Source organism: Mchenga conophoros, linkage group LG23 (assembly GCF_057382185.1).
Source record: "Mchenga conophoros isolate Kocher_MC1m ecotype Shallow Benthic linkage group LG23, M_conophoros_male_GT1.1, whole genome shotgun sequence".
Lineage (NCBI taxonomy): Eukaryota > Metazoa > Chordata > Actinopteri > Cichliformes > Cichlidae > Mchenga > Mchenga conophoros.
This window is the reverse complement of record NC_140547.1, coordinates 52,933-66,678: the sequence shown is the minus strand read 5'-3', so window position 1 is coordinate 66,678 and position 13,746 is coordinate 52,933. Positions and strand designations below refer to the sequence as shown.

Genomic DNA, 13,746 nt, shown 5'->3' with positions numbered 1-13,746 from the left:
CAATTTTCAGCAAACATCTATCAGGTCATTGCACTTTTCTTTATTTTTAAAGCTTAAGTATGCGTACATGGGATATATTAAAAACTGACAAGCTGTTTGAACATATGATGTGAAATCACTTAATTAACCTGCTGGATTTGCTAAAAGTTAAAATATTTATACTACTTTGGCTAATGGGTTTTGCACATTACTCTTAGTTTAGTAAGTGGCTATTAGTGAGGGTCATGATAATCAATTCAATTGCGTAATGGGCTGACTAAGTATTTCCAGACTAAGAGAAAAAGTCAGTGAACATATCCGTTGGTTTAGGTGTAGGCTTAATCCATTTCTGAGAAAACTGAAGAGCATAAGTGAGGGTTAGTATGTGTTAATGATTTCAGTGTCATGCAGGGGAAAGTAGCATTCAGTGGAAGCTTCTCGGTGATTGTTTTAAATCCAAATATGACCCTTATTTGTGGCGCATGTTAGCATACAGTCAGCTCAGGAGTTAGTATCAGTCATGTGGTTGTCACGAGGTTGCGCACAGCATCACCGGCAAGAGGGCTTGGTTTGAGAGGTTTTTGGCATCTGTGATGTGATTTACAACCATCCACCCATGTACAGTAAGAAGCTGCACTCACAACCGTGGGCATCAGCAAGTTGGTGAAATTTAAACAAAACAGCATTCCATCTGAAACTCTCTTATTGTACCCAAAATACAAATTTTAGTGATTACATGTGGCTTCATTAATTATGTTCAAAAGGATGAATACATAACGCAAGTAATAACTTTATAATCAGTCAGTGAATGAAGGAGCTCAAGAGTGCAAATATAGTTGCAATAAAGTGACAAATATGCCCTTTTATGTCAAACAAAGACCGAAATAAGTGGCATCAGTGTGAGGATGAAAATGAGCGATCCAACCTCACACTGCAGATATCAGGGCAACGCACAGTGGGGGGGCAGGGGAGGGGGGGGTTGCAGTCTGCGCGCACAAGAGGGCTAACAACGCTGTGAGTGACAGAATCCACCCAAACTGAGGAACAGCTTCTTCCCCAGAGCTGAAGCCTGCACTGTTTGCACTATAATATAATATAATATAATATAATATGTTGCTATTTAATGTTTTTTGTTCGTGTTGCAGCTGCTCTGTGAGCCAAGCTTTCGTAGTCTAAATTCAATGGAAATATATCTCTGCACCACACGATGGCGATAGATTCTCACAGTCTGTGCTCTGCTTCCGCCACCAGTCATCTTTAAATCTTTTTTTTATTCAATGAAACCTTTATTTAACTCGCAGCATTACTTTAAAAAAATCATATTTAAATACAAAAAAATAAATAAATACATGAACGACAGTAGTAGAAAATTGATAAAATAACACCAAATAAATATATTTACAAATGATAGCAACATCAATGGAATAAAACCATGAACACCAGCAGAAGGAGAAAGAGGCCTGTATCTACATTATTACTCTGGCAGCTCTCAGTCTCCATACAGACAGGACACGTTGCAGCGTAATTGCAGACAGGTGCGTGGGCCTGAGCTCCGCCCAGGCAGAATGACGAGTGGAAGAAAGCAGCAACACAATAAACATATGTAACCTTGCGGAGCCGGCCGGGCAGACATCGAGACCGTGACAGAGTGCAAAACTTTTATACTTGACAACACACACAAAAACCCCCACACACAACAAAAATCAGAATTTTTGTGATTTGGATTTTTATTTAAAGGTGAAACCTTTTTTTTCTTTTTTTTGCCAGATTAGACATTTTGATTAATTTCATTGAAGTATACTTTAGTTTTTTTGTTTTACTTTGATGCTATAATAGATGTTTTTAAAATTTAGTAATATTTAATACTATATTGCATCATGGCAAAACAACAGTCTCCTCAAGCTGCTTTATACTGTAAGGTGAAAACACTACAGAAAAAGCCAGAAAACCCCAACAATCCAAAGATCCCCTTTGAGCAAGCACTGGGCGACAGTGGGGAGGAAAAACTCCCTTTAGGAAGAAACCTCCGGCAGAACCAGGCTCAAGAAGGGGCGGCCATCTGCTGCGACCGGTTGGGGGTGATGGAAAGAGAATAGAGGGAGACAAGATGAAGTATACTTCTAATGGCCTATTCCAATTGGTGGTAATACATCATAAGAATTGAGGAAAGGTGGTGTTGATGGAGACTCTGGGGAAGGCCTTCGTCTGCCAGGGTGTTTTGGAGCCACTTGAATAAATTTAGTTTGCACTGGAGGTGGACGAGGTTTAATCTGTGGAAAGATCTGAGACGGAGTCGGAGTCTCCCCATAACATCTCCCCATCACGCCTCTATGGACCAACGGTGCGAGCTTTTGTCCTTTCTGTTTTTCTAATTTAAGCTGGAGTTGAACGTCTTTCACTCTAGATTTTAGATGACCCATCTCTTTTTCTTCATTGCCAGCCTTTCTGATCATCTGGTTCACTGGTCCAATGAGCTCCTGTTTTTGTTTGAATAAAGCGTATTCGGAAGACTTTACCATATCATTGTACTGCTTTTTAAATGATTCCAGCTCCCGTGTTTTATCTAGTAAAGCTGCATCTAGATCCTTGCATCTGGTACGTAGACAGTTCAGCTGTTTTTCAAGAAACTCGGTCGTTCCAACAAAGGGGATGCCTTCCACACCGTCTGTCACGGCTGCCGAGGCGAGCCGTGTGGAGTTGGAAAAAGGACCCAAGAGCAAGCAGTGTATGAAAAGATTAGTGGAGTTTATTTACAAGGTGTCAGTGGCAGGAACAGAAAACGAATAATGAGACAAACTAACGGAAACCTAAACTGGGAAAACTAAAGAGCAACTAGAAATCCACAGGACAGAAAGGCAGAGAGACGCAGACTGACGGAGGATACAGAGACGCAGAGAGACACAGATGAATGCAGAAAAGCGCGGACTTACATGGAGTAATACAGACGAACCGGCAACAGGCAGGAGAACACACAGGGCTTAAATACACACACCAGTAATCAGGGGATAAGAGACAGGAGGGCAACACAGCTGGGAGAAATCAGAGCTGACGGGACAGGGGAAATGTAAACTGAACACACTCACATCAGACATGAACCTTCAGAATAAAACAGGAAATTAACAGACAGAGAACCAGACAGGACACTGAACTTGACAGGCAGACTCATGAGCAGACACAAAAACACCATGGACAGACAGAGGGAACACAGAGAAGTGGGAGCAGGCAGGCAAAGAACAGAAACCTAACAAATGGCAAAATAACAACAGAATACACACTCGGAATGAACAAAAGCATAAGGAAACACAAAACACTGAGTCCTCAGACTCAGGACCATGACACCGTCTACGTATTTCTTTTTCAAGTTGTGGAATATATCCCTAAATTCCACCTTTTCTTTTTCTCTCAAGTGACCTGCATGTGGAAATGCCTTTTCAAAGGACAAAACGCACTGGTACAATTCCTCTTGGAAGTGGCGCTTTTTCTTTTCCAGGCAATTCGTTTTTTGTGTGAATATTTCTGTTTGCTTTTTTGTGGCGCGCAGTTGCTCTTCCAGTGAGATCTTTTCAGCCAGTGCCTGATTGTGTGCCGTTTTTACTTTATGCCTGTCCACTGCTGTCTTTCTGTGTTCTTCCTTCTCTTTACTTAGTGTCACAGTTCGGCTGTGTGGCAGGCAGGAGAAGGACCCAAACGCAAACTCACAGAGTCAAAAGTTAAACTCAAAAAACACAGCTTTATTGCTGGCGTGGAGTGGGACACGAAAAACAATACAAAATAACCTAAACTGGGAAAAACTAAAGCACAAGGAGCCACAGGGAAAAATCACACAGCTATGATGGAGGACGCAACACTGACAAAGAGAAACATGGGGCTTAAATACACTGAGGGATAACGAGGGGGAATGAGCCACAGGAGGAGAGCACAGCTGAGAGTAATTAAGCAGGACGAGGCAAGGGAAGCAAAACTAGAAACATTAACATAGAACAGACTGTGAAAGTAAAACAGGAAACACACTGACGGAACTCAAGACATGTGGACTTAACAGACTGGGGGAGACAGAACATAGGGATCTGAAACATGGAACAGAAAGGCACAGTAGATCAACATGAACATAACAACGCCACAGGGGAAGAGTAAAACTGAACACGATGAACACAGAAACACCAGACCTCTTCACAATAAAACAGGAAACATAATGAGACGTAGACATGACAACCCAAACTTCACAATGTATATCAAAACGTAAAGGGAAAACAGTTTGATGAGCTGTATAGTGAACTGAAACTGAAACAAAACGAAGCCTATCATTAGGAATAGTGACTTTTTACAACTTCAGTTCTTTTTTCACTCAGTAGGTGGCAGCAAACTACAAACAATGGTTGCATTTTACACTCATCCGTTTTCATTAGAGGCAGAACCCAGAAGCACATCCAGGTTTAGGTCTACTGCTTGGTGCTACACAGAAACAGGCTGAACAGACTGGAACTCACATGAATTTGGACGAATCGAAGTAAGAATGTCACTTCTGCTCAATTGAATTGATTATCATGACCCTCACTAATAGCCACCTTAATAAGTTAAGAGCAATGTGCCAAAGTAGTATAAATATTTTAACTTTTGGAAAATCCAGCAGGTTGATTAAGTGATTTCACATCATGTGTTCAAACGGCTTGTCAGTTTTTAATATATCCCATGTGCGCATACTTAAGCTTTAAAAAAATACAGTCCAATGACCTGATAGATGTTTGCTGAACATTGTGGTTTACATCAGCACTTAAATTAAATCATACAGAACCTGTTTTGTGTGGGCTGTTCGATACCATGAAGCAAGACCTCTGAACATCTCACTTTTTACACACAAACACACACATCCAAGCAAACAGTGTTTTATGTGCTGTGAGATTTATAATATTATTTTATGCCATGTTAGACCCCTAATTAAAGATTGTGAATTATTATGTAGTTTTAGTTTGCATTATTCTCCTGAATTAGGAGAGGGTGATAACTATTGCATTTGTTAAACTGATTTGCATTACACTGCTGATTTATTGTGAATGGATGATATTGTTTCATGATGCATTATACTGCTGAGTTATAAGAAATACTGTTTGCAGAAAAGTCATCGCCTTATTTGTCTGATTAGAAGAGAACGGAACATGCTGGAGTTTTCTGCCCCATCTCAGCAGGAGCAGATAAACAGGGAGCCAAGGTCGTAGCTTAGGCGCCGTGTGAGAGAAAGCATGTGAATGTTTAGGCTTTTATGATAAGGTGGGGGCACCAGAGGCTATAAGAGTTTGATCAATGCTCCACCATTTTGAGATCTGAGGCTGTCTGCATACAGTGTCCATCTCCCACGCGTGTGATCATTAAAATCATCGTTTGACTTAACCCGGCCGGACCAGTGTTGTTATTGTGGTTTTTCCTCTTGTCTCCATCCCCAATTTTTGAACTCGTAACAGTGCTGTCGTCTAAAATATTATAAATTTGCCTAAAATAGAAGTGTTTAAAACTTCTATACAGATCCTGTGCAGCCACAAAAACAGAGGGGACAGGCTGGCACCAGAACACCACGGATGTGCCCCGAGATGAGTGTGAAAATGTGATTATCAACAAGCCCACCTGGGCTTCAGGTAGGCCACACGCTTGTCCAGAGTTCACTTTGTCTTCAAGCTTTTTAATTTAAAACATAAACTGAGGCCTACCCCAAGCTGAAAGAAGGCAGATTATGTCCTCAGATAAAGCAAGCAATGAGGGCGAAGCAGAGAAAGTACCTGCACAATACATTCACATAAATCTAAATGGAATTTCTTTGAGGACACAAACATCTGGGGAGTAAACAGCTGTTTCAATACCTAATCACAGATGATGAGGACGAAGTCGAAGTCCTGCAAGGACTGCTGGAAACAGCAAAAGAAAAGGTGGTACGTCAGGAATTTCACAACAGCCAAGTTGTTGAATTATTATTGAAACGCCACAAAGAGGAAAAAAATAAGATGCAGCAATTTTACGAGGAAAATACTAAAAAAAACTCGAAGACAAAGCCAATGCTGCAGACAGAAAGTTAGAAGAGGTCATGGAAATGTATGATTCCAAAATAGAAAAGCTTGAGAGAACAGTAAAAAATAGTAGAGGTGTGGCCGTCAATGCGGTTAAAGAACGCGAGGAACAACATCAATCCTCGCAGTGTTGGATTGAGGGTCTTCTGACACGTAATACAAAGTTACAGGACGAAAATGAATTGATGGATAAAACCGTGAAAGAATTAACAGACGAGAAAGATCAAATGGGCAAAGTAATAGACAACCAAAAGGCCCAGAATATGGAGATCAAACGGAAATGTCAGAGAAATATTAGGGCTCTGGCCTTTGAAAAGAAAATGAAGGCTATGGTCGAAGATGAAGTTGATTCTTTGAAAAAGAAAAATGAAGACCTAAAAAAGGCCCTAAGCACAGAGCAGGAAAACCACAGAAAGACAGCAGTGGACAGGTATAAAGTAAAAACGGCACACAATCAGGCACTGGCTGAAAAGATCTCACTGGAAGAGCAACTGCGCGCCACAAAAAAGCAAACAGAAATATTCACACAAAAAACGAATTGCCTGGAAAAGAAAAAGCGCCACTTCCAAGAGGAATTGTACCAGTGCGTTTTGTCCTTTGAAAAGGCATTTCCACATGCAGGTCACTTCAGAGAAAAAGAAAAGGTGGAATTTAGGGATATATTCCACAACTTGAAAAAGAAATACGTAGACGGTGTGGAAGGCATCCCCTTTGTTGGAACAACGAAGGAGTTTCTTGAAAAACAGCTGAACTGTCTACGTATCAGATGCAAGGATCTAGATGCAGCTTTACTAGATAAAACACGGGAGCTGGAATCATTTAAAAAGCAGTACAATGATATGGTAAAGTCTTCCGAATACGCTTTATTCAAACAAAAACAGGAGCTCATTGGACCAGTGAACCAGATGATCAGAAAAGCTGGCAATGAAGAAAAAGAGATAGGTCATCTAAAATCTAGAGTGAAAGACGTTCAACTCCAGCTTAAATTAGAAAAACAGAAAGGACAAAAGCTCGCACCGTTGGTCCATAGAGGCGTGATGGGGAGATGTTATGGGGAGACTCCGACTCCGTCTCAGATCTTTCCACAGATTAAACCTCGTCCACCTCCAGTGCAAACTAAATTTATTCAAGTGGCTCCAAAACACCCTGGCAGACGAAGGCCTTCCCCAGAGTCTCCATCAACACCACCTTTCCTCAATTCTTATGATGTATTACCACCAATTGGAATAGGCCATTAGAAGTATACTTCATCTTGTCTCCCTCTATTCTCTTTCCATCACCCCCAACCGGTCGCAGCAGATGGCCGCCCCTTCTTGAGCCTGGTTCTGCCGGAGGTTTCTTCCTAAAGGGAGTTTTTCCTCCCCACTGTCGCCCAGTGCTTGCTCAAAGGGGATCTTTGGATTGTTGGGGTTTTCTGGCTTTTTCTGTAGTGTTTTCACCTTACAGTATAAAGCAGCTTGAGGAGACTGTTGTTTTGCCATGATGCAATATAGTATTAAATATGACTACATTTTAAAAACATCTATTATAGCATCAAAGTAAAACAAAAAAACTAAATGAAATGAATCAAAATGTCTAATCTGGCAAAACAAGAAAAGAAAAAAGGTTTCACCTTTAAATAAAAATCCAAATCACAAACACATTCTGATTTTTGTTGTGTGTGTTTTTTTGTGTGTGTTGTCACGTATAAAATCTTTGCACTCTGTCTCGGTGTCTGCCCGGCCGGCTCCGCAAGGCTACATATGTTTATTGTGTTGCTGCTTTCTTCCACTCGTCATTCTGCCTGGGCGGAGCTCAGGCCCACGCACCTGTCTGCAATTACGCTGCAACGTGTCCTGTCTGTATGGAGACTGAGAGCTGCCAGAGTAATAATGTAGATACAGGCCTCTTTCTCCTTCTGCTGCTGTTCATGCTTTTATTCCATTGATGTTGCTATCATTTGTAAATATATTTATTTGCTCTTATTTTATCAATTTACTGTCGTTCATGTATTTAATCTTCTTTGTATTTAAATATGATTTTTTTTAAGTAATGCCGCGAGATGGACAGTTAAATAAAGGTTTCATTGAATTAAAAAAAAGATTTAAAGATGACTGGTGGCGGAAGCAGAGCACAGACTGTCTGTGAGAATCTATCGCCATCGTGTGGTGCAGAGATATATTGCCATTGAATTTAGACAACGAAAGCTTGGCTCACAGAGCAGCTGCAACACGAACAAAAAACATTAAATAGCAACATGATATATTATATTATATTATATTATATTATATTATATTATATTTATAGCTGTCGAAATTAACGCGTTAATTGCGAGAGAGTTAATCCCATACAGCTTATGACAAAATTTGATCCGAAGTGATTGATGGCCCTAATCACGACCTTTTGACCTCCCGCCCCTCCCCTCCGTGGGAAACCCCCAGCGTGACGAATCGTATCCGGAGAAAGGGGGGTGGGAAACCCCCCGCGTGACGAATCGTATCCTGAGAAAGGGGGGCGGACCCCGGAAGCGCGCCATCTGTTGCTAACCGTAACGAATTGCACCCCGAGAAAGGGGGGCGAACCCCCGGAAGCGCGCCATCTGTTGCTAACCGTAACGAATTGCACCCCGAGAAAGGAGGGGTGAACCCCCGGAAGAGCGCCATCTGTTGATGTGAAAAAAAAAGTTTTTAGTGGGAGGGACTGCAGCGAGGGAGGAGAATAAAAACCAGAGAGAGGAGTCCCGTCACAATTTCAAAGTCTCTCACACACACAAGATGGATTCTTTCCTTCTGCAACCCTCCAGCGGTCCTGTTTACTTGGACGGTGAAGAAATCTGCTCTCCCGCAGAACCCTCGAGCATGGGCGGCAGCAGCAGCGAGTGGGCCTCGTCGATTATCAGCGATACGCCGGTGTCTGTCTACAGTACCAGACCCGAAGCAACTGACACTCCGCGGAAAGAAGGAAGAAGTAAGAGTGTCTTCATGTTCCGCAGCCAAATTCCAGCACCGAGAAACTTGCGAGGAGAATGGACTCTGCCTGCTGAGGGTTGTGGAAAGTGGGGCTACATATTCAAATATGAATCGGGGGAGCTCTGGTTTTATCAGTTGAACGAAGGAGAAAGCTTGACGGAATCGAGCAGCATTGTGAAGCTGACTCCCAATGACTGGGCCGTGCTGAAGCTGCTGGTTGCGATGGCTATCGGAGAGGCAAATGAGGATTTTCCCATTCCTGAAGAGGAAGATGTTGCCGCTAAAAGACCCCGGAGAGAGGAAGATTCTCCTCCCCCTCCTCCTCCTTCTCCTTCCGGCTTCGGTGATGAAGAAGAGCATGATGAAAAAGATCCTCCTTCCCCTCCTTCTGTCTCGTCTGATGAAAAAGAGGATACTGCTGCTGAGAATGATGAGGATAAAGAAAAGACCCCCTCTGTAGAGGATGTTTCCTCCCCTGATGAATCAGCTGATGATGATGATGATGATGATGATGATCATCCTCTCGACACAGTTACAGAAGAAGAAGAAGAAGAAGAAGAAGAAGAAGAAGAAGAAGAAGAAGAAGAAGAAGAAGAAGAAGAAGAGACCCTGGCCGAAAAGCTTCCAGAAGAAGATGATGATGATGATGAGCCCCCAGCTCCAGAAATAAAAGAGGAGAAAGCAGCTCCTGAGAAAAAAGAAAACATTCCCCCAGCTTCAGAAATAAAAGAGGAGAAAGCAGCCGCTGAGAATAAAGAAAACATTCCCCCGTCTCCAGAAAAAGCTACGGAAGAAGAAATAGAAGCTATTCCCCCTCCCCCGCCGCGGAACGGAGGCATACGCTTCAACGATGAGCAGCTGATCAAGACTAAAACAATCTTGTCAACCGTCTGGTCTTCAGGAACCACAGCCACAGGGAGATGGAGAATGAGAGCAAGTCTGCGTTCGACTGACGAGTCTGATGCCCCTGACATTTTTGTCATGGAAAAATTCAACCCCGACTGCGGATTATTTCGCAGCATGATGGTTATACCAGCCAAAGAGTGGGTCGTAAGAATGCTGCAAGTGAGGAAGGATATTACAATTCTTTTTCAAACTTGCCGCTGCTGGAGGGATGCCGTAGGAGTAAGGAAAAGTCTCAGCTTCTGAAAATCCCCGCCCCTCCCGGACCACGCCCCCCTTCCTTCTGTTTTAAAAGTCCGATCAAAAAGCCTTTTTTAGCTCAGAGAGAGAGAGAGATGGACTCTGCACCCCTGCTTCGCGATGAGGAGACCTGCTCCACCGATTGTTTTTCTGACGAGGGCGAGGTGGTACCCGACACTCCCGGTTACTGGCCTCTGAAGCGCCTGAGGCGGCAGCAGCAGCAGCATACCGACGAGATGGACGGCTGGGCGTCTTCTTTATTCATCGACACTGTGAAAACTGCTGTCTATCATCTGGTCAACTTGGTGATAAACAAGCACCGCACCGACGAATGTAATGGATGTAAGATAGACCATCCCAGCCAGAGACAACACGAGTGCCTGCAAATTCTGGAGGATGATTTTTATTCTGACAATTATTATAACATCAGAAAGAAACTGCTCACTCCTCGCTTTGTCCCATCCATTCAACGGCTGTTGATTGCTCGAAACATCAAAACTGAGGATGTTAAAGTCGGGATGGTTGCGGAGACCTTGCTTCATGAGCTGAAATCGGTGAGGAAAGTCTTTGACGCCATCACAGACGCTTATGACAATTTGGTGGGGCAAGATGTGGTTAAAATCGGGGAACTCCGTTTGGTTACGGAGTTTTACAAAGGCTGCTGATTCTTTTCCTGCATGCTTCCTATATTTAACCTTGTTTTTTTAAACCATGTATTCTGTTTCTTTTTTAAAAAACAAAAAAAAAAAATAAAACTACCTCATTTTTAATCGTGTATTCTGTTTTTTTAAAATCCTACCTCATTTTTTAATCGTGTATGCTTTAAAAAAAAAAGTATCCTGTTTGTAACCATTTAACATGTTTACCTCATGTTTTTTTAAAAAAAGAAAAAACAGTTTTTGTAACCGTTTGACTCTATAACTGTGTTTTATCTCAGGGTTTTGAATAAAAGTGTATTCTGTTTCTTTTTAAAAAACAAAAAAAAACCTAACTCGTTTTTTAATTCTGCTTTATTTTAATCATGTATTCTGTTTCTTTTTAAAAAACAAAACAAACAAAAAAAAAAAAAACTACCTCATTTTTTAATCGTGTATGCTTTAAAAAAAAAAAGTATCCTGTTTGTAACCTTTTTAACATGTTTACCTCATGTTTTTAAAAAAAAAGAAAAAATAGTTTTTGTAACCGTTTGACTCTATAACTGTGTTTTATCTCAGGGTTTTGAATAAAAATGTATTCCTGTTTTTTTCGCATGTTAAACCTTCTGGTTTTGAATTTTAAAAAAAGGAGTTTTTGTATTCTATAACTGTGTTTTATCTCAGGGTTTTGAATAAAAGTGTATTCCTGTTTTTTTTTGTAACTTACTTGTATTCTATAAGTGTGTTTTATCTCAGGGTTTTTGAATAAAAATGTATCCCTGTTTTTTTGCATGTTAAACCCTCTGGTTTCGAATAAAAAATATTTAAAAAGCATTCATCTCTGGTTTTTGAATATTGTATTCCTGTTTTCTGCACATTAAGCCCTCTGGTTTTTGAATAAAATAATAAAAGCCGACTCCTGCGACGTTATAACGCAGACGAGCTTTTTATCAGAAGACGAGATGGCCGAGAAAAGTGAGATGAAAAAAGTGTATTATGACCCGCATCACCCAGGTAGTTTCGGAGGAGTAAATAGACTTCGACGCGCTTTAGAAGATGAAACTGGTAAAAAAGTTGATATCCGCAAGGTGCAGAATTTTTTATCCGAGCAGGACGCCTATACTCTGCACAAACCGGCGCGAGTAAGATTTAAGAGAAATAGAGTGTTTGTGACCAAACCCCTGAAGCAGCTTCAGGCCGACCTGTGCGACATGAGACAGCTGTCTGAATACAACGACGGATTCAATTATTTATTAACCGTCATAGACGTATTTTCAAAAAAGGCTTACGCCCGCCCCCTGAAAAAGAAGACGGGTTCTGAAGTGACTGAAGCTTTCGAATCTGTGTTGAGAGAGAGTGAAATACCGGAAAATTTACAGACCGATGCGGGAAAAGAGTTTTTCAACAAGAGTTTTCAAGCTCTGATGAAAAATCACGGTATATCCCATTTTGCTACCGCCAGCGATCTAAAGGCCTCGGTGGTGGAGAGATTTAACCGCACTCTGAAAACGAGGATGTGGAGATATTTCACCGCGCGCAATACCAGACGCTATCTGGAGGTGTTGCCAGACCTGTTAGAAGGATATAACCGCAGTTATCACAGCAGCATTAAAATGGCACCTGCCGAGGTGCGCCCCGAGAACGCGGATCAGGTGTTTCGCAACTTGTATGGAAACACACCCGCCCGTCCTAAAATAAAGTTGAAATTTAAGAAGGCGGATCTGGTGAGGATATCCAAATTGAGAGGAGTATTTGATAAAAAATACGAACAGAGTTTCACGGACGAAATCTTTACTGTGATCAGGGTCCTTCACCGATCGCCACCTGTGTATAAATTACAAGATTATGACGGGGACCCCATTGATGGGTCGTTTTATGAGCCCGAGCTGCAGAAAGTGAAACTGACCGAGGACAAAGCGTTTCATGTGGAGAAGATTTTAAAGCGGCGCACAGTCAGAGGGGAAAAACAGGTTTTTGTCAAGTGGAAAAACTGGCCGGATAAATTCAACAGCTGGGTGAAAGCCTCGGAAGTGGTAGGCGTATAAAAAAAGAGACCCCTCGCATCATTCGGCTCATTTTTTAAAATTCATCATGCAGTCCGAAGGGTTTTACGTGACCCTGCCTTCCAACGCCAGCAAGGGTTTATTTAAAGATAACACCAGCGGTTGCTACACGGTGGATCTGGCCAAACCCCTCGAGCTGACCGGAGAATGGAGCGTGGGCTTATGCGAATTCATTTACCCGCGCACATGGTACAATCTATCGTCGGACGCCTCCTACTTGGAGCTGATGCGGACGACGGAGGAAGATCAGCCCCTGGTGATTTTAAAATTCGGCAGGGGAGGTCATTACGGACGCGTTAAAGATCTATTGGATCACCTGGTGCCGGCGATCCAAAAGTACGACCCGTCCTTCGAGGCTTCATTCAACAACGTCACCAAGCGTCTGGATATCAAAGGAGTCGGGAGCCATAAAATAAAGGTCTTCCCTCCTCTGGCTTACATGCTAGGATTGAAAACGAACGAGTGGTGGACTCTGTCAAAGCGCTCTACTCCGTATCCGTGCGATATGAACGCGGGCGTATATAACCTGTTTCTCTACACCGACATCGTTCAGTACCAGCCGGTCGGTGACAGTTACTCACCGTTGCTCAGCGTCCTTAACGTGAAAGGCGATTACGGAGACGTGATCAGCATCAGACATAATACTGTCCATTACTTGCGCGTTTCTAAAAAATACATTAAAACCATACGCGTAGAAATTAAAACGGACCGCGACAGATTCGTGGATTTTGTTTACGGGAAAACGATAGTCAAGCTGCACTTTAAACCGGCTTGAGAATGGCTGCGCGTCTCCCGCAGGACCCTCACCGTTTTGTGAGGTATTATGAGGGGCAGGTGGGAGGTTCCCTTCCGGGTTTTTACGGAGCGCCCGTGATGTACGGCAGAGGGATAGGATCCATCTTCTCCAGACTGTTTCGTTTCGTGT

General features: G+C 42.3%; 1 protein-coding gene and 1 pseudogene across 1 annotated transcript; one reads left to right on the top strand and one right to left on the bottom strand.

Annotated features, from left to right (window-relative positions):
• The window catches only part of LOC146546240 (protein cramped-like), a 51,309-nt pseudogene that overhangs the window by 21,660 nt on the left and 15,903 nt on the right, over positions 1 to 13,746 (bottom strand).
• Positions 8,417 to 10,129, top strand: LOC146546243 (uncharacterized). The gene has a single exon (XM_085265175.1). The coding sequence runs from the start codon at positions 8,786 to 8,788 to the stop codon at positions 10,127 to 10,129; it is 1,344 nt and encodes a 447-aa protein (XP_085121301.1). The 5' UTR covers positions 8,417 to 8,785.

Excerpts from the sequence above, each read along its gene's own strand:
- LOC146546243 (XM_085265175.1), top strand. The coding sequence starts at position 8,786 with ATGGATTCTTTCCTTCTGCAACCCTCCAGCGGTCCTGTTTACTTGGAC.